The sequence below is a fragment of the Acanthochromis polyacanthus genome, chromosome 18 (assembly GCF_021347895.1).
Source record: "Acanthochromis polyacanthus isolate Apoly-LR-REF ecotype Palm Island chromosome 18, KAUST_Apoly_ChrSc, whole genome shotgun sequence".
Classification (NCBI taxonomy): Eukaryota; Metazoa; Chordata; class Actinopteri; family Pomacentridae; genus Acanthochromis; species Acanthochromis polyacanthus.
Window position 1 is genome coordinate 27,629,944 of NC_067130.1, and position 15,645 is coordinate 27,645,588.

Below are 15,645 nucleotides of genomic sequence, written 5' to 3' on the forward strand. Positions count from 1 at the left end.
CTTAATCGTCATATTTTTCAGCATTTTAAATTTATCTAATCTTAAATTTGAAAATTTTATCTTAAATATAGAAAGAATGACTCGCTTCTTGATTGAGACTTCGCTGTAGCAGCTCCAAAACTTTGAATTAGCCTTCCTTTTGCAACAAAAGCTCTTCTGACATTGAGATTTTTAAGAAAGATTTCAAGATATGAATGCTTTCAGTGACTCCCAAATCCCAAATTTTATCTTAAAAATGGAAAGCCCCACTCCTGTATCAATCAAGACTTTGCTCTTGCAGCTTCAAAACTTTAATTTAGCCTTAGCCTGACATTTTTAAGAAAAGCCCCAGAATGTACATGTTTTCAGTGGCCTAATGGTCCTTTTTTAATGAGCATTTTATATTTATTTTAATCTTGGAAATTTTATGTTAAATATGGAAAGTAGTACTTCTGTACTTATCGAGACTGTGCTCTAGCAGCTCCAAAGCTTTAGATTAGCCTTCCTCTTGCAAAAAAATTTCTTCTTACATTGCGAATTTTTAAGAAAAATCTCGAAATGTACATGCTATAAACGGTTTAATGGTTCTTTATTTTTTTTTTTAGCATTTTATATTTCTTAAATCTGAAACTTGAAATGTCCTAATTTTTGGTGTTTCGTATGTATTGCAACATAAATGTTGATATTTTAATGTAAAACTTCAGTTTTGCCTAACATTTTATACCATTTTATTCCCTTTTACAAATCGATCGCTTTTTGCACTTATTTTTCTTGCTGGCTGACTGTTAACATGTACAGCACTTTGGTCAACACGGTTTGTTTTAAATGTGTGACATGATCTAACCATTCTGTGGTCTTGGAATAAAATCATAATGTTTTAAGCATGTCTAGTTTAATTCTCAAACTCTAGGGTATCTGTATATTGCCAGAAAACATTCAAAGGGTTATTGCAGAAGTTTCCCTACATTTCCTTAAATAAGGGAGCCTATCAAATCCCCACTGGCTGTGTTTACACTGTTCAAATGGCGAAATAACAACTAAGTTCACTACACAGATTAACTTGCAAGCAGTACAGCTCACTCAGCTAATTTCCCTGGCAATGTAATCCTCTTGAAAAAGCATTCTTTTCATGCTGCACCTCATTTCATTGTTAAATCCGTGACTGAGCTGGTCAAACTGTCCCTAATATTTGCATGAAGGTGGCTGCACAACACGGGAGCAGTAAGGAGTACGGAGGAAAGATAAAAGTATGCGCCTTTCACTGGGATGTCTGGTTAATGTGTCTGTGGTTATTGAGCTGAACTCTGTGTGAACTCTGCATGACTTTCATTCTACTGTGTTATGAAAGAAGGCAGCTGTTTGTAGAAATCTGCTCAAGTGGACTGAATCTGGTGCAAAATTTGACAAAGAAAAAATTCATGAATGCCAATCTGGTATGAAATTTAAAGATGATGAATTCTAGTCTACAGGCATTAAAGAGCCCATATGATACACAATCACAGGCTTATTATTTCATTTTATATGCTACAAGAGCATGTTTATCTATAAATACTGGGATGTATCTCTGAGGAAGCTGCTCCTTCTTTTCTTAAAATCGTAGCAAGCTAGCCACTATGCAGGAATTATACAAATATGTTACATGGTGACATCAAAATCTGGACAACAAATGAGGCATTTCAAAAAGCAAGAAGCTGTGTTTTTTTCACTCTGTAAATTTGGAGACATTTAATGTGCACAAAAAGCTGCAACACCCTAAAAGAAAGGAGACAACTCAAACAGAATAATATGGCTCTTTAAGAAGCTGCACACTAGTAGTGACTCAGAAATTAAGATATTTTCTAGTTACAAGATGCAATGCAGCTTCTGCCTGTTGACATGCACTGCTACAATTTAAGTACATTTTATTTTGAAAAGTCAATATTTTTCACAAATCCATAATCAATTCCTTTTAATTTCTCTGAGCTTTTGCTGTGAAAGTGAAGCATGCTTCACAGAATCCTGTTGACTTCCTAAAAATAAAACTATGATGGCGTAAAAACCATAAAAGATATCAAACACACACATTTAAATGAATAACATCTACAGTCATGTGACTGGTTTAAGCTTTGAATGAAGCTTCTAGTGTAAAATATGCCAAAGCCACGTGGTTCCAAAGACGGCCGAGTTACGGCAGTTGCCTAATCGACTTACCATTCATTTTAATGGGGATATTTAATGCTATTTTTCACGAATTTTGCAAAAACTGCACGATGAATCGCTATCAAATGTCACAGCACACCATTCTCAATCAAGCTGCACATTTCATATATACTGTAATTTGTAAAGGGTTTTCAGGGATGTGGGAAGAGTTACATGCCAAAAATAGTGGCTGAAGAATCTAAAAGAATAGTAACAAGTGTGCTTAAGTGCTTTTGTATTGGCAGACTTAATGAGTTTGTTTGAATCTGGAGAAAAACTAAAACATCAAGTACAAAAAAAGTGTAGAAACAACAAAACATTGATTATGGACCGGTGTTTGTAAGACTGACCAGATAGGCTGAATCCAGACTGGTGCAGGTTGCGGACCGGCTGGTTGGGCTGCTTGGCAGGCGAAGTTTTAGCCGAGGAGGCAGGAGTCATGGTTTTAGGGGTGACCGAAACCTCACAGACTGGACCGTCGTACAGTCCCCTGGGAACACCCCTCAGCTCAGCCAACTGCATTGTGGGAAAAAAGACATGAAGACAGTGAAAGAAAAACAAGGAAATATTGCATCACTGAAGAAGGATGTGGGCGCTTTTTGGCTAAGAGGCTGGTTGTCGTTGAAGTTTTCTGCAAAATAATCATCAATCAATATTAAAACTGAATGTGGGGAGCAACTTGTAAGTCAAACTGATTTGTGGCCTTTCAGCACTGAAACCTGACCTTTAACAGCCTGGAAAATGGACAGGGTGTACAACAATGTTTGTACTCCGATAAGTGGCTGCCTAACAGAGAATCAATACCAATAGCAGCTAAAAACACAAAAGAAAGGATTATATTACCCTGCTGCGAGCCTTTATCCTCTTGTAGACGTAGTCAGGGAAAGGTTTGCGGGCCACATAGCGTCCCGAACCCTCAGTGGCGTGAAGGTTTCCCTCCTCCAGGACAATCTTCCCCTGACTGATGACCACCAGAGGACCACCACGAACTTCTATGCCTTCAAAGATGTTGTACTCCACAGTCTGGAAGGAATACCAGAGTAAACACATTGAAGACAATGGAACAAAGAGGATATTTGTGTTTCATCATGATCCCACATACAAGGGGTCTACTGATGATAATAAAAAAGTGATTAAAATAAGTCACCATGGGTTGGTTTACAAAATTAAAAGCATTTTGTAAACCTATAGTCATAACTGAATGTATAGAATTAATGATGCATCTTATTTGCATCAAATCTTCATGATTTTCAAAGACTTGCTTATCCTAAAAAAGGAAAACGTGTAAACTTCTATTTTAATATTTCATGGCATAGTGCTGCAGAAGTGTCATTTTTAAAAATACATCTGTCTGCTGATTTTTACTTTCTGCTTTTTGATTTGAAGTTCTCATTTGACAGCCGACAGCTGTGTTCTTAAGATGTTTTATTCCGTCTGCTTGTACCTCCTAACGTCGGTGCCAGCGCGTTAAATCACAACAGAACTACCTTCAAAGCAGAGATACGGTGATTCATCTTCTCCAGCGGATTTTCCCCTATCATTAGGATGATGTAACCTCCTGCAGCACATGTTGTATGCCCCCCTTCAGGTCAGATTTATGAACAATCTCAGAAAAAAATGCTTCCAGAGATGGAGTCACACGTGATGCCGCCATGTAAAATTGCCAGAATGTGTGGATTAGAGTGCACTTGTTGAAAGAAGCTTAGCTGATTTAACTCGCACAGTTTTCAAAGTGTTCCCTTCGGCCTAATGCTGATAAAGAAAGCAAAGCTAATCGTTTCAATGGGGGCAAATGATGGCATCAGGCATCAGAGCCAAAACAAGAAGTAGCTGGTTTGTTTGTATGTGGACAGGGAGGGTTTGGAGGTTGCTGTGTGACCAATTTGGAAGCCTTATGACTGCTTTCTCCTAAAAGCTACCGGAGCTGAGGCTGAGGTCATGGCAATCTGGCAGGAGCCTGAAATGAGATCACCAGTTGTATGACACACACTCCACATGCGCAATTTCTCCCATGAATGTTGGTCCGTCATTTTTCTGACCAAGCGGAATAAAAAAGGAAACCAAAGAACATGACGGGATCGAGCGGACGGATTCCAAGAACAGCGACGGTCTCTTTGACAAACAGATGCAGACACACTGCGATCGGCCTGCGAGCAATCAGAACCGATGTGTTCCAGTTCTCTGGCAGATTTTGAGGATGACATCACTCCCTTGACACCGTGTGAGGCCTCCACCCTGTTCAGCAGTCAGACGGCCACAACCATCCAATACAACAGAAAAGTGGACCAACGGACAAGTTTCTCTGTCTGTCATCAGCCGAATACACTGAACTATTCTTCATACTTTGTTTTAAAAAGGTACAAAACAAGGACACTTTCAGTTCTTGAAAGGTTATGAGGGTCACCCTACCAATTATAAACAGGACATAGAAAAATTACATCTGCAACAAGCTGCGAAACTTGCTTTAATAGATTAGATCGGACATCATGAGATACTTCTTAGGTGGGAAGTGTAAAGTTATAAAATGAGCAGCACAGAACACATTTTACTGTTTGGAGAAGAATGTTTGGCTCTTCTGAGTGTATTTCCCAAAATGCCAAATTATCCGTTCAGGCGTTAACAAGATGTCTGCTGCTCATTTTTCACCAAGGACCCAACAGACTGTATGGTAATTTAAGCCAGCATGACACAACTGTGAAAGTAACAGACAAAAAAAAAAAAAAAAAAAAAATTACTGAAGAAATTTTGAGTTTGACTGCAGCTTTTGCTGACAATGCACACCAAACCATTATACGATGCTGATGGAGGTAGCCATGTTTAGAGTTCATGTTTATTAGTCCAGTTGCTATGGTGATTCCTGCCTTTTTCAGAGAGCAGCGCAGACGTTCAGACAAAGAATTAGCCCCACAAACAAACAGTCACAACTCAAAAACTATAAGTAATACCAAAAAATCCTTTCACTGTGTGAAGCACAGTCTTGTTTTGAACAAGCTTATGTATTTTTATGCCTGTGTTGTGTATTATACTCATTTAGTGGCAGATTAGAGAGACCTTCCATTTCTGATTTCACATTAAATTCCAGAGATAAGATATAATGGAGGTCAGTGAGAGGTTTGGTCAGCGCACTCTGAGCTCTGAGGGGATTTATGAAAGAACTGCAAGTCCAACAGCAATGAGACTCACACTGACAAAAATACCTACATTCTTATGTATAAATTGTTCATGTAGAGTAGAAATTGTGAGAAGGAGATGAGTATAGCTACACTTTAAAAAAAAAAAATCTAGTCAAAATTTAGAGTGGGTGACGTCACACGTGACATTGTCTACTCTAACTTCAGAGTTTTGCAAAAATTCTGAAAACTGAAACTGCAAATGCAAAGAAATCATCTAAGAAATCAAAACACGGATTTAGAAGGACATTACTGAAAGTGTTGTGATACGTTTAAATTTTGAATGAAGTTTCTAGTGTAAATTACACCAACGATGGCTGGATTTTGGCAGTTGTCCGGCGGTTCCCATTCATTTTGATGGGGATTTTTAACGCAGTTTTTAATGAAATTTGTAAAAATCGTACGATGAATCGCTAACAAAAGAAAAAGCACACCATTCCTGATCAAGTTGTATGTCTTGATTTATGATCTGTATGGGTTTTCTTAAAGCTGTGGGATGAGTTAGGTGCCGAAAATCATGTCAGAACTGAACTTTAATGCATTAGCATTAGCATTAACTCAGGAAAGGATGATATTTGAACTAAATCTACTAGTTTACTACTGCTATTAGTACCTGTCTTAATAGGTTTCTTCAGTGGAAAACAGTGAAAAATACAGCCATACCCTGAGCTCAGCCATACCCTCAGATTATAGAGACTTATTTGCCTGCAACTGTCCAAACCAGTTTGATGACCAGTTTGTGAGCGATATTTGTAGCATCAAAATCCCCCTTGAAAATAGTATTTATCCATCATTGTTCTGCACTAATGATCTGTTAAATAGAGACATTACTGTGGAAGAGGTGCAAATGATGACTGATAAGTCTAAGTCATATAAAGCAGTGGGAGTTGATGGATTGTCCAATGAGGTCCTTAAAAGCTCTAAGTTGTTGAGTACTTTGCATAGCTTGTTCAAGAATTGTTTCAGCAGCGGCATCATTCCATCGGTCTGGTATAAATCGGTCATCAAGCCTGTTCCTAAGTCAACGCAAGCAGACCCAAGAGTTCCTTTGAATTATAGAGGCATAAGTTTATTGAGTACGGTTTACAAAATATTTTCTTCTATTCTGAATAATCGTCTCTGTGAATTTATTTACGTAAATAATATTTTGGTAGATGACCAGAATGGATTTAATGGTATTTTCTATAATTCAATCAAAGCCTTATATAAAGCACCAGAAGCATGTGTGCAGGTGAACAATCTGAGAACGGACTGGTTCCCTACTCCATTTGGGGTAAAACAAGGAGATGTCCTCTCTCCTACTTTGTTTGCTCTTTATGTTAATGATTTGGCTCAGGAAATTAAGAGGGCTAACTGTGGAATAGACATTGAGGCGTTTAATCTCAGTATTTTATCATATGCTGATGATATTCTTTTGATTGCAGAGGAAGAAAATAAGTCACAAAATATGTTGAATATTATGAATGACTGGTGTATAAAATGGAGACTTACTTGCTATTAACCAAGAAAAAACTCAAATAGTTCATTTCAGAAAACCTTTGGTGCCTCAAAGTGACTATAAATTTCATTTTGGGCAAACACTGTTGCTGTATTCCGTAACGTATAAGTATCTGGGTTTTGTGTTTCATGAAAATATGAGTTACTGTATGGGCAAAAGAGCTCTAGCAGATTCTGCTGGGAGGGCCCTAGGTGCTGTAATTAATAAGTTGAAAGCTTGCCCGGATCTGACTTCTATTACATTCACTCAGCTGTTTGACTCCATGGACTCCTATACTGTTTTATGCAGCAGGAGTATGGGGATAGGGGGAGGACACCAAGTATAACACTGTTCAGCAAAGGGCTATAAGATACTTTCTGGGAGTTCACAAATTTACCCCTCGGGCAGCCATAGAGGGAGACATGGGCTGGGAGCCTTGTGTGGTGAAGCAGAGGATTGAAGTCTTAAGACTTTGGAACTGCCTTGTATGCTTACCTGAGGACAGGCTCACCAAGAGGGTATTCAATTGGGATAGAATTCATAAATATCCCTGGACTAAGGGTGTCCTTGAAATCCTTGTTAGTATGAATTTGCAGTCCTTGTTTCAAAATAATTTGCAGTGTAAATTACGAGACCAGAGAAAGATATTGTTTGAGATCTATAAAGAAAAGTGGCACTTTGATTTGTTTCGTAAACCAAAATTACGAACGTACATTCAGTTGAAGGACTGTTTTTCTGTAGAGCCTTATGTAAATTGTTACTTAAAAAGAGGACAGAGGTCTCTGTGTGCTCAACTCAGAGCTGGAGTGCTGCCTCTACAGATTGAGGGAGGTCGTTACAAAGGGATCCCCGAGGATAAAAGACTATGTATTGTGTGTGATATGTCTTTGGTTGAAGATGAATTTCATTTTATGTTTTATTGTCCTTTGTATATGAATTTGAGAACTGTTTTGTTTGCAAAAATCCAGAATGTTAATCCTGATCTGTTTTGGATGTCCGAGGGAGAAATGTTAAAATGGTTATTTGAAAACGAAATATTTTCCGTTGCAAGCTATATAGAGAAGGCATGGACTTTGAGACTGAAAACTATGTATACAATCTGATGTTTATATTGATTCATTTAACCGTATGCCATCTTCTCTGTTTGATGACTAGTGTCATATAAGCCCATACGAGCTGGGCACTTATATGGGTGCATGACACTAAAATAAAATATATTTATTCATTCATTCATACCCTACTGACCACATGTACCAGTTATTGTGTGGTGCCTTGTATCAATCAGCTTAAAATAAAATTGAATAAAGAGAAATTAGTTACAATTAGTAAAATACAGTATTTACACCCTATTTCAGACCATACTATTCTGTGTTTTGTTGTTTGTGACCAAGTGGCCTTAGTGCCGTTACATAGCCGTTACTGTATCTAGGTGTTTGTACATTTGTTTGTACATTAGCTGTGTATTTATGAGAAGATCATACCGAGTTGTGGCTCTTGGCCGAGATAATCTTCGTCAGGTCTGGGTCCCAGAGCACCAGATCGGCATCCGACCCCACGGCGATGCGACCCTTTCTGGGGTACAAGTTGAAGATCTTGGCGGCGTTGGTGCTGGTCACTGCCACAAACTGGTTTTCGTCCATTTTACCCGTCACCTGAAATTAACGTAGAGCTGAGAGTGAGAAAAGTACAGGATTTGCTGTCCTCTCTTCACTCAGTCCTACTATTTGTGCATTTTTGCAACAAATGACATTTGCTTTATTTATTATGTTTTGCTTATTAGCTATATCTATCTTAGAACAACAAATAAAATCTGAAAAATGTCTGAAGAAAGTCTCTACTAAACCTTTTGTAACATTTTAGACTTTTTAATAGTGTAGTGTGCTTAGATGCTTTTACTTTGAAAAGCCCACATACATGTGCTTCCCTTCCTTAGCCTTGGTACAATCTTGTTCCATTTTTTAGAAGTTTAGGCCAACAGATAATGACAGATATATAATTTGTAAGGGTTTTCTCAAAGCTGCAGGACAAGTTAAAGCCACCTTGGTTGAGGCCCATTTAATGTAGACATAAAAAATAAGAAAGAGAAGACGCCACCTTTCAGATGAAGACTTACAGTTATAGTTCTGTAATATTCCATTTCAGATGACAAATAGGTGTAAATTATATAACAGGATAACTGGTGCACATCAGTCAGTTTTGGGTTGGATGATAGTAAAATACTGCATAAATAAGACTATTTAAATGTGTCTCTTGTCTGAAGTAGATGGAGAATAAACAAACCTACCACACATTTGTCCCAGATGATGGACATCCTCTCCTCGGTGCCGTTGACGCCTTCCGGGATCAAACTGAAGTCGTCTTTGCCAACAGCACGCTGTGCAGTGTTGAAGGGACAGTGTGCACTTCCTGTCACCTGCAGGTCACCACTGTGGAGGAAGTTAAAGAGTTAAAAAATATAGATAGAACATGACGTATTCTTCAGTGTGAACGTCTGGATCGTCATCTCACCAGGACAGCAGAGAGTTGAGATAGTCTGGTGTGGTCGGGTCGGGGCTGAGGGGAGGGGAGGTGACGTAAGCGGCGGCTTTGGCCCAGTTCTTGCTCCAATAGTGTGAACCATCTGTTCCCAGACTGGCAGTGATCGGTTCTCCATAGACCACAGTACCTGAAAGTGAGATACCATTTAAACATCAGGTGGGAAGTTTTTGGAGTTTTAGTTGCACCTAATGGAAGTTTCATTATTACAACAACAGTGGTACTTAATTGTGGACATTAACAAATGGGATATATATTTATTTTGGTTTTAGCAGACTGGACTCTGGTTCAAATGATGGATGATGTAGATCACATGAGAGAGATTTTCTGTTTCAGCTTCTCACCTTTCTTCCTGGCCTGAGCGATGACATCAGCAGCGCTCTTGCTCATCACCTTGGTGACGTACAGAGGACAGTTGGTCTGATTGGCTACAGTCACTGAGCGGTTTACGGCCTCCGCCTCCACCTGGAGAACAAACAACGGTTCTTTAAGACATGGAACGGAAAAAAGTGCAGACGAAACAGCAGTCTGAGCATTTTTCTTCTTCGCTCCTCACTGAGAAGACCTGCTTTATTTCCATTCCCATCATTCTTCTGTTTAACAGCATTATTTCCAGTGTTCTTAGCACATTATCTTATAAGCTAAGGGTCTCTCAGACTTTGCTGGAAATTATAGAAAAGATTAAAATAAAGATAAAGAGTCACTAATTGCATAAAGCAAGATTTAACCTTCTGAACCCCAAAACAAACTGACAGGTTCAAAAGTCATTTTATCCCTTTAAAAAAATCAGCAGGAATTTGTCACCATTTGTCAAAGAAAATTTAAAAGACGGGAAGAATTTTCAACGTTCTGACAGGTTTAGAACAAATCCTATGTAATACATGGTTACGTCTTTAAAAAGAACCAAACCTAAGCTTAAAATTGGGAGATTTCATTGAAATCAATTTATTCTACACATCTTATTTAAAAATTCAACAAAAATAAACTGTTTGCATCAGATTCTGTAAAAAGCCAAACCTCAAAAAAGAATCCATGACAGGCTTAGCTGAAACCAACAGTCACATGACAGTAAATCAAAGAGTATTCAGGTTAACTGCAGGCAGTGTTTCCACAAAGCAGAATGAGGGTAAGGCATGAAAACAAATTAGAGAGGTGAAGAGGAAATAAAACATCAATACAATAAGCGTGTCATAGCTCAAAAGTGGAATACAGACAAACAAGTTGTGAGAAAGTTGTTGGAAGATGCATTCAGCGTGGTGAAATAAATATCTGGAATAGATGTGTAGAGTTGTTTATTTTTCTAGAGCTTTTAAAAATGTAAACAGTTAAATATCTATGCCTTGTGGCGCAACTATGGTTTTACTGTCTCCATAGATGTGCAGGACTTTATATTGCAATGAAAAATAAATCCACTGAAAGCAAAAAATGTGGCAGGATAAAAAAAATAAAAAAAAAGAGGCTTAAGTGAAATGAAATAAAGTAAAGTTATTCTTAAACTGAATAGTTTGACATTTTGGTCAATATGTATTTTTGTTTTTTAGAATTAGATGAGAAGATTGACAGCACTTTCACATCTGTATGTTAAGTATAGCAGTATCCTTGGCACAAAGACTGGAGAAAGTTGAAAGTTGTGGCTAGTAGCTACCTCAAAAAAAACCAAAACACTACACTGTGCCATTTTTACACTTAGTTTTTCTGTCAAGTTTAACCAAACACAATCCAGTGTATAAAAAGTGTGGGCAGGATGATTTTATTATATTTTAATCAAGCTAAGTTAGCAGCTTTAGCAGTTTCAGAAGTTTCAGTTCCTCAGTTTCTACTCTTTTAGATATGCTAATGCTACCTGCTAATATGCGTAGCTTCATATTTAACTGACAGAAATCAGCTGTGGCAATGCTCTCATTTACTCTTGGCAATAAAAAGTCTATTTTATAAAGCAATAAACTATTCCTTTATGTGTGTTACTGGTTTTATTTGTTTACTTTTCTCCATCATAGCAACAAAAAAAAATAAGGTAAAACACTTACAAGGAGACTTGTTGAAATGACAAAATGTTCCAAGAAGAAAGAACAGTGTGGATTCTCCAACTGTTTTATAATTCCTTTTGGATTGCAATGCCTTTTTGGCATATTTTGTGCTTTTTTCTGTCTCTTTTGCCTGAGGGTGTTCATAACTTTTCAAAGAAATCATTAAAAATAACACCACGGATTACAATCAAGATTGGATTAACTTGAGCAGGAAGAGCTTTTGCCATGGCTGCGTTCTTTCTGTCTTCCCCCTAGGGCTGTGATAAATCGCTATTTTACCTTCCCTTAGGAATTAGATAATAATTACAAGAAGAAGACGAAGGAACAATTCAAGAAGAAAAACAACTTTTTAAAGCTATTTTACAGTCATTCTTAGAGCAGCTGTCCTCATTCTGTAATTTGCATCTTGTGTAACAGCACTGATTTATGTCGGAAGGATGTGTTCTTATCTATAATGAGTCAAGGGCAGGAATATTTGCAAAAGTCATGGAAGACGTGAATGTTAAGAGGATGTTAGTTGCAAGTATGCAGATTTAAATGTTGAGCAATTTGACCACGACAGCTGTGAAGGCCAGAAAAGATCACGTAATCTCGATACAGAGCAGCAACTTCTGCATAAACAGCTCGAAACCTGCCCCAAAATCTAAGCAACATTTCACCAAATATTTAGATTTGCATCCACAGAGCTGAGTTTCTGCCTCACCTCCTCAGGACGGCTCAGAACATGTCCTTCGGGTCCGGTGATTCCCTGCTCCAGGATCCTATGCTGCTCCTAGAAACACGCAAACACCGTGGGAAAATATTAAATCATGTGCAGGTGCGTGCATGTTTCTCATGAACTAAGCGTGGCCGAGTCCTCTGAGAACGCTCCTCCTCATCTGTTCTTCATTAGGAGCCAAACATTTTATCATGACGGTGGAGGAGATGATGAGTCACACCTTGAGACACTCAGAGTTCAGTGCTTTCAATTCCATTTAATGCCTTTTTGGAGTGCAAAATCTGGCAGAAAATCACATCTGCTCATCTGATTGAAGCGTCGTACCTCGGCTACGATGTCCCCGTTCTCGGCGTGAACCTGGGCGATGGCTCCGAGGTCGCGGATCACACTGAAGACCTCGTATACCTGCAGCAAAATTGAAGACACAGACAGTCAAGATTTTTTCTTTAATGCAGATTTAAATTTAGCGTTTATGTCTGATGACTCAGCTTAGGTGTGAAAAAACAAGCTGAAGGCCGCTTTTTCTTCCATTCCTGGCATGTTGTGTATGAAAACCTGTGCCTGCATTTAGGTGTTTGAATGAATCCTTGACTATTTAAGGCGAAGAAAAGCTTAAATTTAGCTAAGATTGCAGACAGACATCAGTGTCAGGGTTTGGCTGTTTTGTGTAAAAGCATGTATGATGCATTTCTTAAGGAACATTGGTTTCTTTCATCTGTCTTTCTATGAATATCTGCTTAAATGCGAAAGCTGTCCTCGGTCTAAAATGTGAAAAAAAGACACTAATTTCATACGTCTGTGAGCTTTTGCAGACATTCATGATCCCCACATGATGCATCCAAATGCAACTTCTTGCCTGTTTTTTTCCTCTTAAACCACAAGCAAGTTCAAATTTGTGGATTTGAGTGAAATATCTGAACATATACCATTAAGTCAAAACTTTTCATTGTTATTTTTTGAATTTTGTTTCTGTAGAGAAGCTTAAAACCTGTGCTTTGTGCAAGAAGCACAAAAATATTCATTGTATAATCATAAAATAGAGAAAAGCGGCAAATAATTATACATATGAAGCCGGTGTCAAAGAAAGCTCAGCTTTTTCCTTGGAAAAAAGTACTTTAAAGACCATTAATTAGCAAAATTGTTGAAAAAATATCTTTCATTTAGCTCATTAACTATTATAACTCAACAAATTTGGTGTGGCAAACGTGTGCTGTTTTTCCAGAGCTGCTTAATGGAATCTCTAATCACACCGAAGGCCAAATAATAGTTTATAATCTCAATACTTGTGTGGTCTGAAGCAACAAGGACGCTAATTTTCACACACTGTGGGAGTCTCCCACAGTCTGATTGTTTGTGCAGCGTGGTGAGTTTACAGACAGAAGGAAAGGCGACGTATTGAGTGAGTCATCATCTGCACTCTGCCAAACATGCAACAATAAAGAGCCATCAGAGTTTGACAGGAGATGATAAAGTCTGGCTGTGCTGCGCTGCCAGGATTCCTCACGCAGGTGCAAAGATCATCACAGATCCGTTTCAAGAAGAGCTTTCAGGGGCGATTAGTTCATTCCGACCATGAGTCAGAGAGAGAAGGTGCACGGAGATGTGGCTTTCATTACTCGCTCAGTCGCCCAAAAGAAACAAACATGCAATCAGTGTGAGTCGAAGCCTCGCCAAGAAAAACAGATTCTCACTGTAACTCACACTGCATGAGCCAAAATTAGGCCTCGGATATGATTTTTAGGATGTTATAATGTCAGACTTACTGTTTTAATGTCACTGTGTTGCCAGAAAAAGCTGATAAATACATAATTTGCACTTGTTTTGTTGTCCCATAGTAGTGTTTCTGGCATATTTGGCGTATTACTGATGATTCAACTAAAAGCACTTGGTGCAGATTGGTTGTTGGTGCAGCAGCAATTGTCGTGTTAAAGAATTAATTCCCAGTTTAATCCGATTTAGTGCAGGAGAAGCTGCAACACAACAGTATCACTTAGCAGTTTGCAGCAAAATACAGACTGCAAAAGTCAAAATATGCTAAACTTCACGCAGTTTTCACCTAAATGTGTTTTTATTTGATGATATGCAGACTTTATCTTCTGCAATGTGGTGAGGAAATGCACTACTTGCTAGTCTAAAGCCTTCACATAAATGCACAGATTTTAACAACAAGGAGTAGGAGAAGACGAATAAAAAAAGAAGTAGACGAAGAAGAAGTAAAAGAAGAAGTAGTAGAAGAGAGAGGAGGAGAAGTAGAAGGAAGAGAAGTAGAAGAGAAAGAGGAAGGAGGAGCAGGAGAAGAAGATGATGATGAAGAAAAAGAAGAATGAGAAGCAGTAGAAAAGGATGAAGGAGGAGGAGGAGGAGAAGTAGAAGGAAAAGAAGTAGAAGAGGAAGAGGAAGGAGGAGCAGGAGAAGAAGATGATGATGAAGAAGAAGAATGAGAAGAAGTAGAAAAAAATGAAGGAGGAGGAGAAGTAGGAGACGAAGAAGACAAAAAAGAAGGAGAAGAAGAAGAAAACAAGAAGAAGAAGAGGAAGACTCTCACCTGAGAGTCAGTAAGCTGGAAAATGTCCTTATAAGCCAGGTAGACCAGGAAAGAGTTGACACCTGAGGAGCACAAGATGGAAATGTCAAAATTGCAATAAATAGGGAGGTTCAAAGCAGGGAAAAAAAAAAAAACTGAAGCCATGGATCAACTTGATTGTTAAGTTCTGTGAAAACGTGCCAAGAGAAACTGTAAAATATAATGTTTTCCAGAAGCTGAAGGAGGTGCGGTTATTTAAAAACTTGAGAACCACTTCTACTTCACCACAGTTTGAATTAGGACAACAACAGAGAAGCTTCCTGTCTTTCTGAACAAATATGCAAGTTTGTGAATTAAGGTTCCTTAAAATAAGGCTGTATTGAGGAGTCTGACTTCTTGTTTAAGGGGTGTAGTGAACATTTCAGCCTCTAGAGGCCGCTGGTGGGTTTTACCGTTTCCTTTCTTTATTCCTCTACCCGTTTCATGCAAAAAGGTAAAATTAAACTTTAATTCTAATATGTTTTGGGCATGTTTCGATCTAAAACCTTATTGCCATTCAAACTCAACACATCAGTGGACATTTAGACAAATTACATTAGTATAAATAAGACTATATACTCTCCTATAATACAAAGAGGTGCAAAGATTAAACCATGCCTTAAAATAACTACACCAAGAAATACAAATACATTAAAAAAAGTATAAAAGAACAGTTCTGTGTGTTGAATATGCATATTTTATAGTAATTCTTTTCAAAAATCTGTCACTGCCAGACCAAAATGAACAAAGCTGCTTTCAGATGCTTTGCATATTTGACCCTTTATGTAAAAAATACTACTTGTTTTCAGGCATGTTTTTCCTTTTTTGACAGGGATAGTGGACAGAGAGAATCAGGAAGTCAGATGGAGAAAGAATATGTTCTATGACTGAGTTTTATTCTGGTTAAATGTCTTAATTTGAGGGAATCAAATGCAACTTTTTCTTGATCCTTGAAATTAAACATGGTTTTGGAATGCTTTAGTCCAATAAAACTGTTG

At 38.1% G+C, this 15,645-nt stretch overlaps 1 protein-coding gene across 2 annotated transcripts in view; it reads right to left on the reverse strand.

Annotated features, from left to right (window-relative positions):
• Positions 1 to 15,645, reverse strand: part of dpysl2b (dihydropyrimidinase like 2b) — a 45,312-nt gene that overhangs the window by 4,111 nt on the left and 25,556 nt on the right. For both annotated transcript variants that reach the window (XM_022205539.2, XM_022205540.2), the window contains exons 5-13: positions 14,630 to 14,691; positions 12,409 to 12,489; positions 12,070 to 12,138; positions 9,684 to 9,804; positions 9,313 to 9,469; positions 9,089 to 9,230; positions 8,286 to 8,456; positions 3,001 to 3,180; positions 2,508 to 2,673 (exon numbers count right to left, since the gene is read on the reverse strand). In XM_022205539.2, coding sequence (XP_022061231.1) covers positions 2,508 to 2,673; positions 3,001 to 3,180; positions 8,286 to 8,456; positions 9,089 to 9,230; positions 9,313 to 9,469; positions 9,684 to 9,804; positions 12,070 to 12,138; positions 12,409 to 12,489; positions 14,630 to 14,691 — 1,149 coding nt within the window. The remainder of the gene's footprint in view (positions 1 to 2,507; positions 2,674 to 3,000; positions 3,181 to 8,285; positions 8,457 to 9,088; positions 9,231 to 9,312; positions 9,470 to 9,683; positions 9,805 to 12,069; positions 12,139 to 12,408; positions 12,490 to 14,629; positions 14,692 to 15,645) is intronic.